Raw genomic sequence first — 22,290 nt, forward strand, 5'->3', positions numbered from 1 at the left:
TGATAACAACGTGTTTTCAGTTTTTGAAAATTTTGATTATTGTGAATTTGTGATCATTTAATTCCTAGTACAAAACTACAAAGTACCTTATTTGATTTTCTATAGTATTAAATCACTTTAAACAATGGTGCTTGTGTGTATTGTTAAAAATTGTGTTAACTCCAAAAGGAAGACTAAACAAAAGGACTGTAAATTGCATAGGTTTCCAAATGATATATCGCGGTAAGTGTACCCAAAATTTTTTTGGAATTGAGATGTCAAGTCAAAGTTAATTTTTATTTTATTATTATTAAATATTTTACAATTTCAGTTGTAATCAGTGGTTAACAAATTGTAAATTATTTAATCTTCATGGCCATTCTGAAGATTATATTTATAAAAATTATCGAATATGTAACAAACATTTTGCTGCTAGTTCATTCAGTAATCCTGAAAAGACAAGGTTATTACCAACTGCAATACCTACAGAGTTTGGTCAGTTAATTTAAAATGTTTGATTGTTATTTATCATATTTCATCAACTTATTAAATTGTACTTTATCTTTAGATAATACTGAAGCTGGATTTGAGCTGCCCTTAGATAATAAAGTCGAAGTGTCCTTTGAAGATGATATTTCTATTTCAGAACCAAGATACTCGAGCAGCACACCTTCTAAATTAAATGTTTCAGAAAATCAACTAGATAGTAAGTATACTTTATGGCAAGGTTAATTTTTAATGTTCGATTTTTATTTTATTTAGGGGTTTTTAATGATAATTGATAATACATATTTTCACTTTTTACTTTAAATAATGTTACCATTATCTTTTATATATTTAGTAATTCGATTTATTTTTAGGTATAGAATCATCAATCATTAGTTCAACTTCTGTATGTTCTACAATTTCTATGTCAACATCTACTACTCAAACCACCCAGCTGCTCTCTGTAAACACACCTAGAAAACGTCTGTTGAAAACTAAGGTGAATGAACTTGAGAAAAAGTATAGAATATTGGAGGAAAATTTCAACCTTATGTCCAACAAATTTTCACAAGTAATGACATCCAAAGAACATTTTTATGAAGTATGTGATATACATTTACCATCTAATCTTTCAATGATTGTTAAAAGTTATTGTAGAATGGCTTCTAGACAGCCTCAAGGCTTTCGTTACACTAACCAATTAAAACAATTAGCCCTTACTATTTATTTCTTTGGGCCCATGGCATATAGGTTCTTAAAAAATATTTTGCAATTGCCTAGTCCAAGAACTCTACGAAGAGTCACAGAAAAAGTAGATATTATGCCCGGGTTAAACGACATTATATTCAATTCTATAGAACTAAAGATAAAAAATCTTAAAGATGATGCAAAGGACTGCATTCTTTGTGTTGATGAAATGTCCATAAAAACTAATCTTTTTTATAATTTATCAAAAGATTGTATAATTGGATTTAATAATACATATGATCAAAAAACATATGAACCCGCAAAACATGTGTTATGTTTTATGATTAGAAGTCTTAATTATAAATGGAAGCAACCGGTTGCATACTATTTCATAAATAATAGTTGTACTGGAATTACATTACAGAACACAATTGTTGCTGTTATCTCTAAACTCCAGAGTATTTGTGTTAATATTAGAGTTTTCACTACCGATCAAGGACCAAATTTTTATAGTTTTGCTAGTAAAATGCATGTCACAAAGGAGCGTCCTTTTTTCTTTGTGAATGGGAAAAAAATATACTATGTATTTGACCCTCCACACTTGTTAAAATCAACAAGAAACAATTTTTACAAGTATAAACTACAATTGTCTAATGACCTAAATGATCTAACGGACAAAAAATACCTCAACGATTTTTTTAAGGCTGACCAAGGTCTAAACCGCTGTGCACCCAAGTTAACTGTTGCTCATATTTATCCTGGGCCTTTTCAAAAAATGAAAGTCTGTTATGCTGCTCATGTTTTCAGTGCAACAGTGGCCGCAAGTATGCGTAATTGCATTATAAATGGTACCTTGCCTTCTAATGCAAATACTACTGTCAACTTCATAGATGACATGGATAAACTATTTGATTTATTGAATTCTAAGCCAAAAGCCGGTAGTAAAGATTTTAACCGTCCATTTAAGAACACTCCCAAACAAAGAGAACATTTATTGAAGATGTTGAATATTTTTGAAAATATGCAAGTTATTGAGACAAAGATCATAGATGGAGAAACTATACAAATAGATGTTACTCAACGCATGAAATTCTTAAATGGGTGGCAAATCACAATTAATTCACTTTTACAACTTTGGGAAGATGTTCAAACACCGCAGTATGCATTATGTACATACAGACTCTGTCAAGATTGTCTTGAGAACCTTTTTGGTAATTTCAGAAATCAAAATGGGAATAATATTAATCCAACGCCAATTCAATTTCTTTGGGCATTCAAAAAGATATTTTTTCTTAACTACTTCAAGCATTCTGAAGGGTCCAACTGTTTAGAAGATTTAGATGAAATTCTTACTAACATCGGAGAAACTACTTCTCCATTAATTAATTCGTCAGTACTGTTTCCTGAAAAGTCACCAATCAACTACAATTCTTTAAAAATTGGAACTACAGACTATAGGGAATTAGATTTAACACCAAGAAATGCTCTTACTTATGTTTGTGGATATTTACTAAAAAAATGTCTTGACAAGCATACCTGTGAAACTTGTTTAACTTTTTCCAAAAGCCAAGACTACTTAGATGAATCATTTCTATTCACCCATTTGAAAGCGTACCAAAATGATCAACCTACAAACTTCGGTAACTTAAATGTACCATCAGATGTGTTTTTTAATTATATTAATGAACTTGATAATTTATTTATAACAAATTTTCCAACACTGGCCATAGAAAACAATGTAGGAATGAAATTGAAAAATTTAATAGATAATGTACCATTTAATCATCCTTGTTCAAATTTTAAAGTTGATTTTCTTAAAAACCTTTACTTACGTTTAAGGATTTTTCATGCTATCAAAAAAATTAATAGAGATTTACTCTCTGCTCCTAGAAAGCACAGGAAACTAGATATTCTTTCTCACTTATAATTTTTTTATCTAGACTCAATAATTTATCTTACAACCAAGCATTTTTATTTGGATGATGTGATATACCTACTGCTTAATGACAATATTGAAATGTATTAACTTTTTAAATCTATTTTTATTTATTTATTTTTTTTTTTGTACAGAACTGCAAAATATACTATTTACTGATAATATTAAGTTTCAATAATTTGTTTTAAACCCTATTTTTATTAATATGACGTTTTAGATTTACTGCTTAATGACAATATTGAGTTTTAATAATTTGTTATAACTATTTTTAATTTTTTTTTTTTTTATGTACAAAACTGTAAAATATACTATTTACAGATAATATTGGGTTTCTGTAATTTGTTTTATACTTACTATTTTTATTTTGTAAGAAAATTTACTATTTAATGACAAAATTTGAATTTTCAAATAAAATTACTATATAATGATGCAACATAGTTTTTTTTCTCATTAAAGGTCACACTGTTTTGTCCTCCAAAAACATGGCGTCATTGATTTAGTTATTATCCTATGTTTGCTGTATATTTTATAATCAGTGTCCATTCTGATTGTCTTATTCTGTGATAATACGCGGCGACTTCGACTACAACTAACTTACTAACTAGCAGAGAACAGTAAAGTTACTACAATTTGTAATAATTTAATTACTTACTATTATTATTTGGAAGATTTTTGGCAGATAAACTTTGTTAGTTCGTGATTTCAAATTCTCGTTGCGATGCCGATTAAATTTTTTTAAGCACTGATGTCCGTACCATTATTTACAATAGTTGTAGTTACTAGTTGTATCGTGTTTGATGGTAAGTACGGGTAGATTTTATTTTTTATTCTTTGTTCTTGCACGCACTGCACTTACGTTATCACTTATCAATCGCGTGCATAGAACAGAACATTATTTTTTATTTTTTTTTACAGTATTACACCATACGTCCATACAGTCAGCCTACTCAGATGGCAAAATATTTATATTTTAATTTTAAATAATTTATTTTGTCATGAGTACTTACACCCACACGGCCACTCTCAGTCTAGGTACATCTTTACGAATCACGAGCCACGACTACCATACTCTATTTAGTCAATTTTAGATTCCGAACGGAGTGATGAATGTATCGATTTTACAATGATGTGTGTTTTTTTTTGTGTCTGTGTACAAAATAACTAGTCGAAATAATGCTTCAATTTCAAACTTTGGGGGTGGTTTCTGATGTAAAAGTGAATATCCTTGGTGCACTATAAAGTTCAAAAGTAAACTTTTTCCAACGGTTTTCAAAAAAATCGAGAAAAACAAAAAAAAAGTGACAGAAAAACGGGAATTTTTACGCAAAACCAGTTTATGACCAAATCGGTTTTTTTATATGTTTGTAATTCAAAAACTAACCACTGTAAATAGTTAAAATTTTCACCAAATGTTTATGTTAGTGTTATCTATATACAGTTTAATTTTCAAAAAAATTTGACTTTTTTGAGTAATTTATAGACCACTGAAATTTTCGATTTTTATGAGCCATTTTTTTCGAAGTGTCGGTAAAAAAATGTTAAATGAACAAAAAAACTTGAAAATTTAACACAAGGTTACTCGTAGCTAAAAAAAAATTAAAAATCGTTGGTCACAATTTTTTTTATAAGCGTTTATATTTCAAATTTTTACGAAAACGCGTAGTTGAAAAATCATAAAATTATTTGTGTTTATAACTAAGGATTAAAAATACAACACTAAGTTTTCCATAAGTTTTCCTTCAAGTAGGTATAGAGAAAACTCGAAGCATCATTATAGGAAAAATTTTAAGTGCGTTTGAATTTTTAATTTTTACGAAATAGCATAACAATAACGATTTATCCTCAAACGATTTTAAACATTTGTTATTATACAAAAAGTATAAGTCGTAAATACTTGAAAATTTTACCAGTTATTAAGATTGGCATTTTATTTACATGATTTAAATTTCAAAATATTTTGATTTTTTTTGAGATATTTATAGACAACTTAAATTTTCAATTTTTCTAAAAAATTTTTTTTGTAGTGTCGATACAATTTTTTTGGCCCAATCAAAATACTTGAAAATTTAATACAAAGTTCCTCATAAGTTATTCTTCTAGTGATTAAAAAATTATAAGAATACATAGGCACAATTTTTTTTTATTAGCATTTGAAGTTCAAATATTGACAAAAATTCGTCAAATCCATGAATATTTGCAAATTATTTTAAAGTTCAAAATTCATAAAATTGTTTGTATTTATATCTAAGGTTAAAAATTCAACACTAAGTTTTTCATAAGTTTTGCTTCAAATAGCTACAGAGAAAATTTGAAGCGTCATTATAGGAAAAATGTTTTGAGCGTTTGAGTTTCAAATTTTTATGAAATCGCGTAACGATAACGATTTGTCCTCAAACGGCTCAAACCATGTATATGATTTATATCTATGATAATATAAGGCGGTATTATAAATTATGATAACTACATGCAATGTTTTTGGAAAAATTGATTAACCATGCCTTATGCAAAATGCGTCCTAATTGAAAAATAAAATATTTGTTTCAAAATAGAATATATGACGATGATAATATATCCTAGACTGACAAATCATCTCCGTTCAGAATCGTTTTCGTATACAATGATACCTATCATTGCAGCATTCAAATTTAACCTACCCTAGTCAGAGGTCCGCCCAACCCCCTAATGTACAGCAGAGCGATACCCACTTACCCACTTTTTTTAGTTCAGTCTCCGATACTTCCTATTTATATTTCATAATTTAATATTTTCATACTTCATACTTCATCACCGGACACCGATTTTCGTCTATATTACTGTACCTCTGCCTACAACTTCTTACAACTACTATTATTATAAGTTTTAACTTTATAAGATAGTACTTACTAATGTCTTATTTTGTATAGCTGGGTGCTTGTGGACGTTGTGGTCCAACTTTTTTCAGTTGACGGGCCGATATTCTCTATCAAAAACACTAGAGGTACCGCCAAAGAAATACCTATAGTTGTAAAATATATTCCTCAATTCCGCATCATTGAATTAGTCACTCCATTAGAATATAATGAATGTGATAAATTTGAATTCAATGATAAATTATTGTATAATATGATGAAATACGGTTTTTATTTTTTATTTTTTATTTATTTTTTATTAATGAAAAGGCTTCAACAGCTTAGGTTATTAGCCTACAGAAAGTTATAACAATGTAAAATTATAAATGTTTACAACTTATTGTTTAAGTGTATATAATAAAAAAATTTGTATATAGCTTCTGTGAGTTTTTATTTATTTTATAATAATACTATATTTGTGACAATATAAATATTATAATACAATACATTTTGGTTTACATTTAACAATTTTACAATACTGCAGCTCTCCCTAAAAGTTAAGCTTGTGCTGGGGGAGCCATTCTTATATATTTTCTGAATACAAAAGAGAAATCAAATTAAATAAAAACATTTTCAATCATATAACTGTATATTAATATTAATAGAAAAATCTAATTATAATTTACAATAAACTACGTTTTTAAAAAAATGAACTGAAGTTTAAATCTTAGATAGATCAAGATGTTTTTACATACAATTTAACCATCACGAAACTTTTGAAATAATCAATATTAATACTTTAAGAACGACATAAACTTAATCCTGTGTGTAAAACGCTATTTTGACCAAATATTCTATTAACTTTTAAGTAAATTTTTATTAACATTTTTCTTGTATCTAATGTTGTGCCTATGATTTATTATTCGAATTAAATGCTTATGTTCATACAATTTGATCAAAACCGATAAATTATAATTAAATTTAAAGTCTTTCACTTCTATTTTTTTTTATAAATTAAAGTATTATACTAGTTTATATTGGTAGAAATAATAAATAGTTATTTAATAATAAAGTTGTTAGTGGTAACAAAATTGGACAAATGACTATTAAAAGTACCTCCCCAGATTGATGTACAATAAGAGTATACAGATTGTACTAATGTTAAAAAAATAACTATTTTAGATGAAGTATTAAAAATATATGTTGCTAAGAAATTTTTTTCAAAGAAGTCAAGCCTTCTGCTCTTAATACATTTTTTTGAAAATGTTCACTAAGGTTAAAAGTAAGGAGATTGGTCTGTAATTATTAATTTATCTCCTCTTTTAAATAATGTTACCAAACAGAATAAATTTTTTTTAAATAAAAGGATATATGCCAGTGAAAAGAGATTTATTAAAAATAATTGATAGTGGTAAAGAAATAGATTTGAAAATTTGTTGAAGATATAATAATATGATGATTGGTTATTTATTTCGCAAACATAATATCTGTGTATTTCGTATGCAAACAATTTAAAAAACCTTATAGGTATTTAAATTTTAAACATTTATATTTATACAATATCTGATATTGGTTAGAACTTACAGTTTAAAAATGAACTTTAATATTAACAGATTTTAACTTTACCTATTACTGCGAAACACCTATAAATAGCAGATATTCGCGGTCATTGAAATTATGTCCGCTATTTGAAGGTGTCTGCTATTCAAAGGGGCAATTTTTTAAATACATTACACCCGCATGTGTTGTTTCCGTCTTACAATTGCGTAACATTGCAAAAACTGTTTCGCGCGGGAAAGAACCGAGAAAGCTACAGTTATAACTAAGAAACAAAATTTTCACCACATAAAAAGGAAAATTTTGTCAGTGCAAAATCGTTTTAATTTTTTCGATATCGGAACCTCAAAAAAAGTTATTCATGCTTAAAAAACACAAAATTAATGTATTATAAAGCAATAAGAATTTTATTTGTATAAGTGATATCGAAAAAATAAAAACGATATTGCACAGAAAAAATTCTCCTTTTTATGTGGTGAACATTTCGTTTCTTAGTTATAACTGTATCTTTCTCGGTTCTTTACCTCGCGAAACAGTTTTTGCAATGTTACGCACTTGTAAGACGGAGACAACACATACGGGTTGTTAATAATAATAATAATGATAATACAATTATCGAACTTCATAAGCCAATTTGTCATAATCTATGACCTATGTTGTCATTCAGACATTTTTATTCCAATACAAGTCTAAGTCAACTAGAAAATTATTTATACGTTCTATTATTTGAAAGATTGCAGTAATTTACCTTTACCTAGGTGGCTAGGTATATGATGACAGGACGACAGGACGTACACTTCTTAAAATTGCACGAAAATTGGCAGCCAAATGTCAATACATTGATATTTTTGTCGTAATATTATCTCTATTTTCCCATAATGGTTGAAGGGTGGACTATCATCGTTTTCTCGTTATTCTTAAATTAAGATAAAAATAAATGCCCACTATTCAACGGTTTTCCCAATGAGAAGTATCAAGTATGAGGAAGGGTCACTTTTCCAAAAAATCGCCCTCTAGTGGGAGATGTCTGATAGAGGAGGTTTGATTGTATATATTTTTATATGTACCTATTGTTGACAAATAATTTTACTAAGGAAAAAACAGCTAGGCAAAAGTAGATATTATATTTTGTTAATTATTAATTAGGAAATATTAAATATTAGGTACCTACTGGCTACTTTGACATAACTCATAAATAATAATATAATATAATATAACTTTTTGAATGTAATTGTAGGTACCTATTTTATGGTACTTTATTGAAGTTTAATTTATTTCAAATTATTAATTATTATTAATGACTTTATAAATAATAATAAATAGAGTTTATCTTAACACAATTAAAAATATTTCTTATTATTAAATCTCAATTTAAAGATATTATTGTTTTATATCATTAGTCAAATATTATATGTATAAATTAGTAATATTGCCTACTGCCTAACATTAAATATTACCTATATAAAACCATAGATTTTAAATATATAGTTTAGTTGAGCCTGTATTCCTAATCCAATTAAATCTATTATTAGTCTAAACTTTAAGGGTTATAACTTATAATTTAGTGTGTTTATTTAAAAATATGTGATAAAATCAGTATAGTTTGTATTTGGTTTATTAGTAAAAATTTAAAATATTATTTAAAAAAAAAATATTATTAATAAAATATTAATAAAAATTTCATGATGATAAATCTATAGTCTTGATCTATAATAATACATTTGGTTGCTCAGTCACAAGAGTTGACAACACTACTGCAGGTGAACTTACTGTTGGTCCTCCAAATGACGTTATGAAAATATTGACGACCGTTATAAGGAATATACCGACAATGACGTAATTTCCCAATTTAAATGCCATTCGTCGTTGGTCACAATTGGTCACATTGTACCGAGCACTTAGTAAAAGCGCTACGCCAACTAAAATCTAACATAGCCAAGCTTAATTATAAGAAAATCTAAAATTAACAACTAGTAATTACCTGTAAAAATATGCTTATCAACAATAGCACAACACAGATGACGTAAAGGGCGCTACCATCGCTATTTTCTAATACATATCTTAGTTGATTTGCATTTGCAGAAAATAGTGCCACGTCCATCATACCATGAGACAATAATTTTTTATTTCTGTATAAGTTAAAAGCTTTTGGTGTATCTTCATCCATATTTCCGATCACCTGAAATTAGATATTTTCATTACGATAATTTATCTCATGATTTAGTACATAAATTACTATACGTTTATAAATATGTGGATATATATATTTTTTATATACCTACAATATTGAATATATAAGATTTTACACTACTAGTTGTTAGGTATATAACTTTATTTTTATTTTCTTAATAAATTTTAAATTTGTTCTTAGCTAGATCAGTATGCAAATGTGTTACAGAGTAATTACATATGTATCTTTTGATACTTCCTATTTTAAGTTTTTATTTTATTTTATTTTTTGGTTTATTAAGTTAAACTATTTTTAAATTTGAGATATAGAAGGTCACGATACCGACTTCGTTTAAGCCGTCTTGGGGATTCCCTGGAATGGATAAGGTAGATAATTTTCTTTATAAGAGAACTATAATGGAGAGGTGTGGTATTTTTTATAGTAGCATTTTATGTAATATAACTTAACTTTTTATATTATCGCTTTAAATAACACATAGTTACTATGAGAATTTAAACATAAGCACGACTTATGGATATGGGCCGTGGTCCATAGTTCCAAATCCATCCCAAATGAGTTTTATATCGAATTAGTTTTAGGTGCTGAATTTACGATTATCTATTCAGAAATTGATTAAAAAATTATATAAACCGTTTATTATGTATAATTAGGTACTTAACAGCAGGTAGGTATATAATAATTATGCTACTATTAGATGGTGCATCTACAATAAACATATCTTATAATCTAAAATTGAACTTATCTATTTATTTATGTATATGCAATCAATGATTCTATAAATTAACTTTAAGTGTTCCGTCGACACACGAGTTCTAGCCACTTCTTTATATGCATTAAGAGGACGCCACACCCGCGTATGTTGTCTCCGTCGTACAAGTGCGTAGCATAGCAAATTTTACGCTCAGCAGATCACGTTTATCTACGTTAATTTAAAATTTAGAGTGAATTGACCTATTATAAAAATTAAAAGCAAGATAATTACCGAGGGCATCTTATGGGCATCTTATGGGCTTTTTATTATATTTTAATTTTAAAGCAAGTTATGAGTATTTTAAAATTGTAAATTATTTTTATATCTAAAAATACTCATAACTCGGTATAAAATTAAAATATAATAAAAAGCCCATAAGATGCCCTCAGTAATAATCTTGCCTTTAATTTTAATTAAAGGTTAATTCACTCTAAATTTTAAATTGAAGGAGATAAACGAGATTTGCTGAGCGTAAAATTTGCTATGCTACGCACTTGTACGACGAAGACAACACATGCGGGTGTGACGTCCTCTTAAATTAATTGTTTAATGATGTGTATAAAATATAATTGTAGATTAAATATAATATTTAAAAAAAAAATAAAAATAAAATAGAAGTGTAACACGCATTATTCCATCACCTTCGTACCTCATTAGCTATAACAGTTTGATCCGGCAATAAAATGTCATCGTCTGTCGGGAGTATTTTGTCGGTTTGATTATTTACTGATGACATCTTAGAATCGTTTCTATTATTATGACCAATCGAAATATCTATAGCAGAACTACGATTTGCAGTATTGATTTCATTCATCTCTAGTTGTTGTGTCTTAATGTCGGTCGACCCGTTTGTTGTTCGTTCTGGAGCGTGTTTTAATTTTGGCTCAACGGTTTTGCTGTTGTATGTGTGCACTTGATCTCGATCCTTCAAGACCTGTCGTTTGATACTGCTGTGAGACGGAAGACTTGCATGCATTGTTTTAGCTTAACTACTGTTCGAAATCTAGTTTCAATATTTATCCACCTGTCGACGTGATTTCCAATATTCAGTCTGCATTTATAAAAAACAATACATATTATTATATGTTAGTAGGGATTCCTATATTTAGTTGTTTTATTCAAACAATATCATCATTTATTAACCTTGAGAACATGTGTCCTTTATGTCTATATATAAGGAGCAATATAATACGTTATTACTTATTAATTATTACGTATACGTACAAATGTATTATTTTTTATTCATACATTTTCTTAGTATTTCTTTATAATGCAATTAGGTACATACTTCAATAAACATAAAATAATTTTTTAATCCCAGATGTGCGTTATTAATATTTTATTGAGAACATAGGTATTTTATAATGTGGCAAATTATTTTGTTTTAAAAATGATTAAATTATAGTATACAATATTATACATTTGTATGTTTTTAAAATAGTTTTTGAAACTCTAAAATAAATATGTATATACATATATATATAATATATATGTTCAATAATTATTTGTTTTCTTCAGAAATATATAATATGAAGTTTCATAATAAAGGTATAATATATATTAGGTATATATCAATAAATATTGATACATTAAATAAATATTAATATAAATTATGAAAGATATAATGAACATTTACGATTTAAGCTTTCCGTCAGATATCTCGAAGGCCCTCCCGTGTTTCTTAAATGGCAAAGTTGTTCATGGTTTGAATCATTTTGAACTCAATTTGAATTAACATACACTGAATTCATACTTCGTGGCCATACATTAAATATTGCCATCGGTTATAAATTATATTTAATATTGATAAATAATTATGATCAATGATATTGGTAACGGATGTTTTCTTTGTATAGGCTTTGTAGTTTAGTAGGTACCTATAGATATTATTATGAATCTTATTAAATCATATTGTTTGTGTTATATAATGTATAGTATAATAATAAATAATAATTAAGCTTTAACTATGTAAAATAGTAGTGGTAAAAAATTTCATGATTTAGATAAAATTGTAAAAAGCCGGTAAGTATAGATAACCACTTTGTTGTACAGTAGGTAATTCAATAATAAATAATTGTACCCACTTATGCTATTAAAAACGATTCTTAAAAGAGACGGCCTGCAGACTATGATAATAGTAAGAGTTATAATATTTTAATTTCGTTCAATATTACTACCAGCGAATATATTAGAATAGGTATAGTAATAGTTTTTTTTAAATTTATTTTATTATATTAAAATCACTCGTAGATGCCCACTACCGGCATTAACTTTGCTACAAAAAAAATTTTATTTTTATTTCTTTAAAGGTGGATTAGATGGATACCATATTTTTACAGGACAGTATGTCAGTATGACGTGTCGAATTGTAATGGATTTGTTAAATTTAATTCAGTATTAAATCATCGCATATTATTGAAATTACAAAACAAATACAACCAGTAGTTATAGGCACATTATAAATTATTTATTTAAAAGCGTCAATTGGCAATTTTATGTTTAAATTTTAAATTTTAGTTTACAAGTAATAGGGAATTATAACACGTACACAAGTTAATAGTTATAATGTAAAAATAAAACTCATTATTAACTTAATAGTAATTAAGTGCTATATTACAGCAAACATATAACTATAATACATTTATTAGATATTAAAATCAAAATTATTTCCCAGTTTACGGAGCATTCTATTCAAGAAGGGATCTTGTCCCGTTGACTCCTAAAACCGCACACATTTAATAGGTTAAAATCGCACAATTTTTAAACTTGTTGTATCCAAAAACCGCACATTTTTAATTTCGACCCCAAAAAGGTTATACTTACCTAGATTAGAGACATTTTAAAAAAACTTCAAACGATCGTTTACATTTATTATGTAGTGCCTCTTGGATTTTAATTTTCAATGTCTCCACTTATTCATGTTTATGTGTGTTTTTAGTTTTAGTAGATTCTTCATTTGACTGCATGTTGTAACCGTGGACGTACAATTTTTATTATAACACCGCCAAACCACATTTCCACTATTACACACTCTAAATTGTCTGCATTTAAAATTGTCGAATATTAAGCACTTGCCCCCTTTATTACTCTCAATTATTTTAAAATCATTATTATGTCTGATTAAAAATATTTTAATAATTTAATAAAACTGAAAAAACCACTAAATACCTACCTATATAGTTAAGCACTGTATATGTATACTATATACACAAGAGACAAGATCGACTAATAAAATAATAGCGAGTGGTGACTTAAGTCTTAAAACGTGTTAGGATGAATATTGCGGTATATCTTATAATCGTATCTTATCTAATCCGTTAGTTAGCACTAAAAATAGTGTTCGGTTTTAATCACTATAAGTTTGGGGTATTTTGTTATATAAAGGCCGAAAAGTGTGCGGTTTTTGGATGCAACCTTTTGTCCATGAGATGTATTTTGAGTTGGTACTTGAAAAGTGGAGTAGTTTTTGGAGAAGAAGAAAGGGATACGAGGACTTACGTTAATAGATCAGTAGTATCTATATGAGCTAGTATTTGAAAGAATTTGGAGAACTGAAAGATTGAACGCCGAGAAGGAATTAACTGAAAACAGATTTACAGATTCGGTAAGAGTGTTTAAGGTAATATTAGTAATATTACTGTGATGAAGGAACTGGTGGTGTCTGTTTTAAATTACTTACAAATTTTCAAAAGTAGGATAGGGAAGGATAATAATGCTTACTCGGTATGACTAAACTAAGCAGAGTAATCCACGTTTTATTGGCGTTTGTATTTTGCTCTATATTTAGAAAAAAAAAACAAGATAATCAGATATCGATTTGGTTTGTTTATAAACCGCATTTATAATAATAAGTAATTATACATAATTGAATTAAATATAAAACAACTTTGAATTTTGAATTACAAACTTCGTTAAGTTTAGATATTTAAATAAACTTAACTATAATACTTAGTGATACAGTGAACAGTAGATATTACTCCAACAGAAAAAAAATACACACACATATATATATATATATATATATTATTTATGACTTTATAACTGTTCTTATATCTTATGCTTTGTATTTTTAAGTATAGGTACCATCAATTGATTAATAAATCAAAAATATATCAATATGCTAGGCCTAATTGTAAAAGGGTAGATAGTAGATACTAGATTATCGTTGATATACAACATAAATAAATAAATCGTCTTTAGTGAATTTAGTTATCAAACAAAAAAGTAATCCTAGTTTTGGTTTTATTTTAATGTAGGTAAATGTGGATATTATTCATTAACTTAGAACTAAAGATAGTATAGGTTAGTATAAATATCGATAACCTCTCTCTCTCTCTCAAAAAAAAAAAAAAAAATGTTTGTACATATTGGAATGAACTTGAAATTAACACGTTAAGTAAAAAAGAGAATCTTATGAAGTTATAAGTAAATCAGTGTATGATCATTACAAGTAATCTATTATACAAAGTAAATAAAAATTACTTTTCAACTAGTTAACTTCCAGCCTTATAATCAATATTATTAATAGTAATATTTTTCAAGTATCAATTTTAAGAATTATTGTAATTAGTAACATTTTATATTTTGGATTGTGCACAAAGTGTGTTAGTTACTTACATTATTACATTTATATATTAATTTAAATATTGAGCAATATCACATAATTTAAATTACCCGTATAATCTTACGAATAAGACAATTTATAAAATTCAGAAATTTAGCTAATCCAAAACTAAACTTAAAATATATTTTATTTTGTTTTTATAATAAACATTTATTTTGTTTTTTTGATAAAAAAATATAATAAAATAGTTGTAAATATATATATATATATGTATTAAAAAAAGTTTATTGTAGGTATGTATATTTTAAATTACCCGTATTAAATATGTTTTACGATTATACGTTTAATTATTGATACATAAATAAATGGCAATAACACATTTTAATCAAGAATACAAATATTGATATAGGTATAATAGGTTAAGTACAACAAATTACTAATATACAAACAAATTATTCGTCCGGCTATGACTTATGGCATCCAACTTTGGAGCTCAGCAAAAAAACTCCAACCTCATTATTTTTCAAGCTTTTCAGTAAATTAATCTTAGGATAATAATTAAAGCTCCGTGGTATGTCAATAATCTTATTTTACATAACAATCTTAACATCTGCACTATATCAACTCTCGCCTGCATTTATTATTCTAACTTCCACGCGCACAGTCACAATTACCTAACCCTCTAATTTCTAATCTTTCCTCTGCCATTATTCCTATCAATCCTCTTCAACACCTAAAACGTAACTAGTCACGTGTTTTACTTATATAATCCACCAAATAAAAAATAAAAAAATAGTTAATTAATAAATTAAAACAAAAATAAAGAATTATTATTGAAGTAGTGTCACTGGATGTCCCTTGTACATAATATTCTAAAATTAACTTATTGTATCAGTTGAATACAAATTGTAAATATATTTGTTTTTTATTAAAAATAATTTAAAAAAAGATATAATAGGTATAGGTAAATTATTGATGTTTGTTCACCATCCGTATGTGCAATGTTTGTGGTAGTTTGATAATTTAATCAAGTATATGTCATCCAGGAGTTAAGCAGTCGATAAGTATCTAGATATAATGAACTAATAAATTTTAAAATAAAAACATTTTTTTTTTTAAATTTTAAATATTAGCTTAAGTTAAATTTATACGATTAAATTAAATTTGGTCCTCGTTAAAATGGCATAATATGTTATATAATTACAATATACATTATTAAAAATAGTTCAAATAAGGAGATGGGCTGTTGAGTTTTTGTTTTGTTTTGTGTTTTTTTTTTAGCTATGCGCCTATGTGTATTTACAACAGTATGGTCACGCTGGTTTTCCAAATGCTGATATTAAAATATTAACCACAGTAATGAGAAATATGCCAACAATAACATAGTTTCCGTACTTGAATGCCATTTTTCGCTGTTCACAATTAGTTACATTGTACCGAATACTCAAGAGCATAGTCACACCAACTAAAATCTAATAAAATTAATTTCAATAGTACAGATCACAGGTAGAGAGGTTTATTAGAAATACATTAAATTAAATGTATTTACTTGCAGGATTATACTCATCGATATAAGTACTACGCAAATGTATGAAATGTATTGGCCATCGAAAGTCTCTAAGACATGCCTTAACTGATTGGCGTTTGCGGAGAATAATGCAATGTCCATCATACTTTGAGTTAAAAGCTTCTTTTTTCTATACAAATCAAAAGCTTTCAAAGTATCGTCATCAGAATCTCCAAGTAACTGAAACAAATATTAATTATGTTCAATAATTTTTTTATATTTAATAATGCGAATCAAATATTGTAAATATTGAATCTATACATTGTCAAAAACTCCATTATTATTATTTATAATTGGTTGGAGTTCGTTGTCTTTAGTAGGTTGAACGGTTTGGTTCGATGGATTATCCTGTTCTACACGAGGAGGATCGGATAAACTATTAATATTTTTTTGTATCTCAATGTGATTTGGAGAACTGGTCAGATCCATAACGTTTTTTTCTTTTTGATTTGTATTTCTTTCAGGTATTCGACATTGTTTTAAAACTGATTTTTCCATGATCTTCGAATTTTACTGAAACAAATAAAACATAAAGTCAATTTAAATTTTAAAGTATTATTTATTATTTTATTAAGAGGTGATTACTTATGCGACACTAAATATATTCATTTTATTTGAATACTTAATAATAAAAGCCGTTGTGTAAAATACCATTATATTTCCAAAATGTACTCGGTACTTTAAAAGGATATGATCATTAATTGTCATTTTTTATACCAGTTTTCTAAGTTATGAGCTCACAAAAAAATTTCATATTTATGGAGCACATTTGTCTGTCCATTTTTACACCTACTTCGTACAAACTATGCCAATGTACTGAGCATAAAGCATGGGGCTTGTTCTTCAGTAAAATTTAAAATTGCTGTAGAAACAACAGTCTCCTCCCAAATTTTAATTCAGCTTAGCGAAGTTGAGTAGCTACATATGTGTCCTGCAAACAGATGTTCTCTGTTAACTACTCTCCTCATATTAAAATTTTGAATAATCATTAAATATTGGTGACTATAATAGATTTTGAGATTGTGTAGCATTGTGCAAAATTCTTTGGACAGTCCAAAAAATAACAATGCTTATTAGAAATCCGTTTTCACTTACAGGATAATAATGTATATTTATCTACCTAATATTAGAAGTACTACTATAAGCCTTTTGTTTTCATTTCAATGAAATTGATTGGATTTTCAATCCATAAAAATAGAAATCTAATCTGTGAACTATATCACTATGGTTCAAATTAGGAATAACCATAAGAGTATATTTATTATACTTACCTATTGAAAGATAAATAGCAATAAAATAAAATTATACAGCATTCACAACACTATTTTAAATATGTTCACAAACTGCGTAATATTAATATTACATATTATACATGAATATAATTTTTAAAAACTTAAAATAAAACATTCTGATACAATTGATAAAAAAATACAAAACCTTTAACAGATATTGCTTAGTTTGCGCTAGTAAATAAATATTCTGAATATTCATAATTTATAACTTATCAGTTATTTATAATTAAGATTTAATATGGTCGTCTAATATATAATATATTTTTAGGTAAAAATAAAATATAGACATACCTATAATATATTGAATTGGTTACTGAAATCTGATGAGTATTGATAACTGATAAGAATAAGTTAAATGCATTAAAACGTAAATTATGTTATACCTAGCTACTTATTACTTAATAAGAATGTAAGTTCAAAGTCTAGTCTCATAAATCGTCATAACATATAATTTCATAAGTATAAGTAATTCACGTCTATTCTACAGCATTTTCCCCTCGTTATTATTAATTTATTTTTACATATTAGGTAGGTACACACTATACACATCAAATTTGCATCAAGTACCTCTCCGCTCTACCTAAAGTAAACGTCAAACCTTAACTATTCAATTTAATTAAGTTTATACTAAGTCCTATTTACTATAAATTTGATTAGGTTATTTATAAAAATTAAAACCTGTCTCCACCTTCACGTCCGCACGATTGCCGCGATTGAAGTATAATGTCAGAGTTCTCGTATCTAATCTTTTTCACAATAATGAGTGCCACAAATAATTGTTACTCATCAAAAACTGCCAAAAGTAAAATTTACAAAACAGACCCACTACTAATGATTCTCAAATCGTTACACCAGACCATCAATTTTTCATCAACCTCTTCCCCGATAGGTAGTGAAAATCAAATAATCAATTGACAGTCGAAACGAGTAAACGGTTGCGTTCACCGAATAACAATTATTATTTATTATCATAACTTTAAATCATTAATTTTCAATATTGTAACAACTCCTAATGAACTCATGATAATCTCTAATAAGTTCAAAATCAATGAAAATATAAATACAAAAATTCAAAGAGTCCTACTCCATCACTTGCTTTTATCAAAAATCCGTATCAAACTACTCACATTATTGTAAACTACAATAGGTTAATAAACTAATAAAATCTGATTCGAATGCAATCATTTCACGTTAGGCCTAAGACTAAACATATTAAGTCCAATCCAATCTTATACAGAGCTGTAGTTATATACATTTAGTATATTACATTTTTTAAAGTATAGGATAATTATACCAAATATATTATAGAATAATTAGAATAATGTATTTAAATTATTTTTAATTTAAATTTTTAAAAGATGTTTATGATTTGTAGTTTGAGGAATAATAAGATTTTGTACTAATTGATTAAAGGCAGTGAACTTACTTTTTGGAGAAAGACACCTAGTAGTAATTCATTCTTTTTTTATTCCTTCTAAAACGAGACTTTTAAAAGCAAAAGTTAACACTTACCTATTTATATTATAATCAATTATTTTGGTTTTTTAATCTATAATAATAAATATTAGGCACTAATTAGGTAATATTTTATAGAACAAGGAATATTATACTATACATTAATATAACGGAGAAACTTGTCCTGCAGTAACTAACATTTGTCGGTTTGATTAAATTAAGTTAAGTTAGGTTAGGTTAGAATGAATATATCTATCACTTATCAGCGACGCATAAATATTAATAATTTTTATCGGAATTAAATATAAATTTGAATACTTGACAGTTTGTAGAAATAAACGTTGGTAGTAGAAAAAAAAATCATAAAAATGATAGAGGTAGGTATCAAAATCTAATAATTTAGTAAAAATATAATAATTGTTTTAATTAATTACATTGAGTCCATTTATCTATTGACTATAATATTGCTATGTATTAATGTGTTCAACTTGTTCAAGTTAAATTTATTTTCGATACACTCATGTGCTACGCTCGAGCATATGTGGTATAGGTGGTTTATAAGTACAGTTATCCATAATCGGAACTTACAATATATAACATAAATACTAACAAGTTGGTTTATTTTGAAAATTAAAACGTTAAGTAGAATAAGTAGATTATTGTTTGTAAAACAATACTGGTAGTTGAACTTGAAACTTATTTGAATAAATACTGTAAGAAATTTAGAAATGAGTTAATTTCCTTTTTCTGAATTAAAATATATATATAGTAAATAAGTACATGAAAAGAATTGGCTATCGCCCATCTGTAGATTTCTAAGATCAACAATTCTAAAAATAAATTATTATTTGGTAAAGAAGCGCATGTTTGTAATTAAAGAATAATAGGTAATGAATATAATGCCAATTGTAAAATAAATAAACAAATTAGTATGGTAATAATAAATGAAATCACACAAAAATAGTGATTTTAAATTATTAACTCAGTAAGAAAGTTTTCTGTTTTTTAAATTTGTTTTATTGTTTTTATTAAATTATAGAACTAATTCAGTATTGAAACTTACTGTCATAACTACCTAATTATTCAGCACTATGAAAACTTAAGCCTTATTTCAAAATTTTAAAATATTGAGCCCTGAGGAATATTTAAAATTCATCCTTTTTTGATTGGGGAAAGAAGTTTAATGTAGACTTGCAATAAGTATACAAATAATCATATACAAAGATAATAAAAACGCTTCATACATAAAATAAAATAAATTATTATCACAGAATACTGTTCGAGGGACTGCATGTTACCTGTTCAAAATAATCTATCCAAATACGTAAAAAAAAAATATCCCTGCCTCCCTAATACAACTCCGCACAATATATATAAAATAAAATAAAATAATATTTTATTGCTTAGCCGTTTATATATTATGTAAGTAAAATTCACATCTATAATTATTCATAATACAACCGAATCGACGAGGCCGATCGAAAATTCGTTTAAATAAGTATTGTATCGAAAATATGAACCATGAAGTTTTATTTGAATGGAAGGGGAAGGGAAGTAAAATAATGGAAGTAAACGGCTGATATGTCATGGAAAAACAATCACGAACTATAACAAAAGTCAGTAAGTATGGTTAACCCACTTGTTCTCATAAGCTTATTACGTATATTATTATATATTAGGTATAGCATGTTACGGATATTCTTCGGGATTTTAAACGGTTCGTTTAAAAAAAGTATATAATCGTAAAATATAATGTGATGTCTTACAAATTCACATGCGTCAGTTGTCAAATAGCGAGCATTTTTAAACTGTTTTAATGCGAATCTAGTCATTTTACTAGATATAGATAAATTATACAGCATTTAATGTTGAAATATAAAAAAAAAAAAAAACGACGCGTGAGAACGGATAAATGGTGATAAGCTTATCGTATTTAAGTGGCATACATTTATCCTCCGATATTAAAAACCACAAAACTGTATTGTAAAAAAAATGTGTCGAAGGCGCATTTAGTTAATTTAGTGGCTATGGGTACACATTCCGACTGAGGTGACTCACGAGGGACAACTAATGCGCGTGGTAGCGTTTTCTTCAAAGTTTTACTTGTGGGATAGGTATTTATTATAATGATAATATAAACTCGCGTGTAATTTTGTAGTAGTGCACATTAAACGTTTTCAAAAATATTTTATAACAATGACTATATATCTATAGGTATACTAAACACCCCGAGAAATCGTCATATTAGGTATGGTGTGGCGTGGAAAAATAAAACAAAATACGAAAGAATATAAAGAAACTTTACCTGATTTACGATCGCTTGTCGTGTTTACACTCAGGTAGCAATGCCAAATTTTCGGGGACAAATGACTATTATTGCCGTTAACGTGTTGTTGGTGGTGGCAAATCCAAAAAATAAATAACAAACAAACGAATAGAAATAAAAAAACAATTTACTGAAATTCTAAAGCCGTTTAATATTACGAAACATCACTGACGCAGTACACTAACGGGTTCATCAAACTGTGCGAAACCACTGCCGCATTATTATTACTATTTCGTTCAGAATCCGCGGAGGTGGACGTCCCATCTCGTTTTGGTCGGAGAATGGGTCACTTGTTATATACTCGTCAGTATAGTCAGTATTGAGTCGGAGGGGATTACAGACTAACTGTAAATTATCATCATAGAGCCAAGAAAATACTATATTCATTATATTTTTACTTTTCACGCACTGTACAATGTATATAAGTGTGTAGACAAACTAAATATATTTTATTATTTTGATTAACGTAATATTGATTTTTTATGGTAAAAAGTTACACTCTTGAAAATGGAATTGTGAATATTTATACTTTGTACATTTTACTTTGTTTATTTTATCATGAGATATTATGGTATTTAAACAGATATACTTATATAATAATATTTAATTTTATTTACCATAAAATATTTTTTGTGTTAGGAGCGTCTTAAGTTTTGACATTGCGTGAAATC

General features: G+C 27.0%; 1 protein-coding gene across 4 annotated transcripts; it reads right to left on the reverse strand.

The window, feature by feature from the left end:
* Positions 1 to 9,070: 9,070 nt before the first annotated feature.
* On the reverse strand, positions 9,071 to 21,911 carry LOC107169007 (ninjurin-2-like). 4 transcript variants are annotated; one of them, XM_015518589.2, is made up of 5 exons: positions 21,599 to 21,889; positions 17,340 to 17,477; positions 16,808 to 17,059; positions 16,529 to 16,726; positions 15,303 to 16,451 (listed from the first exon to the last, which is right to left on the reverse strand). In XM_015518589.2, the coding sequence occupies exons 3-5, from the start codon at positions 17,042 to 17,044 to the stop codon at positions 16,293 to 16,295; spliced, it is 594 nt and encodes a 197-aa protein (XP_015374075.2). In that variant the 5' UTR covers positions 17,045 to 17,059; positions 17,340 to 17,477; positions 21,599 to 21,889; the 3' UTR covers positions 15,303 to 16,292. The 4 variants fall into 4 exon arrangements, with proteins under 4 accessions (XP_089083986.1, XP_089083987.1, XP_015374075.2 ...); XM_089227860.1 differs by lacking the exons at positions 15,303 to 16,451; positions 16,529 to 16,726; positions 16,808 to 17,059; positions 17,340 to 17,477 and adding exons at positions 9,071 to 9,399; positions 9,455 to 9,652; positions 11,065 to 11,466 and having other exon boundaries at positions 21,599 to 21,911; XM_089227861.1 differs by lacking the exons at positions 16,529 to 16,726; positions 16,808 to 17,059; positions 17,340 to 17,477; positions 21,599 to 21,889 and adding exons at positions 9,071 to 9,399; positions 9,455 to 9,652; positions 11,065 to 11,466 and having other exon boundaries at positions 14,136 to 16,297.
* Positions 21,912 to 22,290: the final 379 nt, after the last annotated feature.

Source organism: Diuraphis noxia, unplaced genomic scaffold (genome assembly GCF_037042655.1).
Source record: "Diuraphis noxia isolate RWA-SAM2 unplaced genomic scaffold, SU_Dnox_SAM2 contig0004, whole genome shotgun sequence".
In the NCBI taxonomy this organism is placed as follows: Eukaryota; Metazoa; Arthropoda; class Insecta; order Hemiptera; family Aphididae; genus Diuraphis; species Diuraphis noxia.

Coding starts and splice junctions, on each gene's coding strand:
- LOC107169007 (XM_089227860.1), bottom strand. CDS start 11,391: ATGCATGCAAGTCTTCCGTCTCACAGCAGTATCAAACGACAGGTCTTG. Junction 9,653..11,064: donor AAACTGTTATAGCTAATGAG/GTACGAAGGTGA, acceptor ATCTAATTTCAG/GTGATCGGAAATATGGATGA. Junction 9,400..9,454: donor TGATAAGCATATTTTTACAG/GTAATTACTAGT, acceptor TGGCTATGTTAG/ATTTTAGTTGGCGTAGCGCT.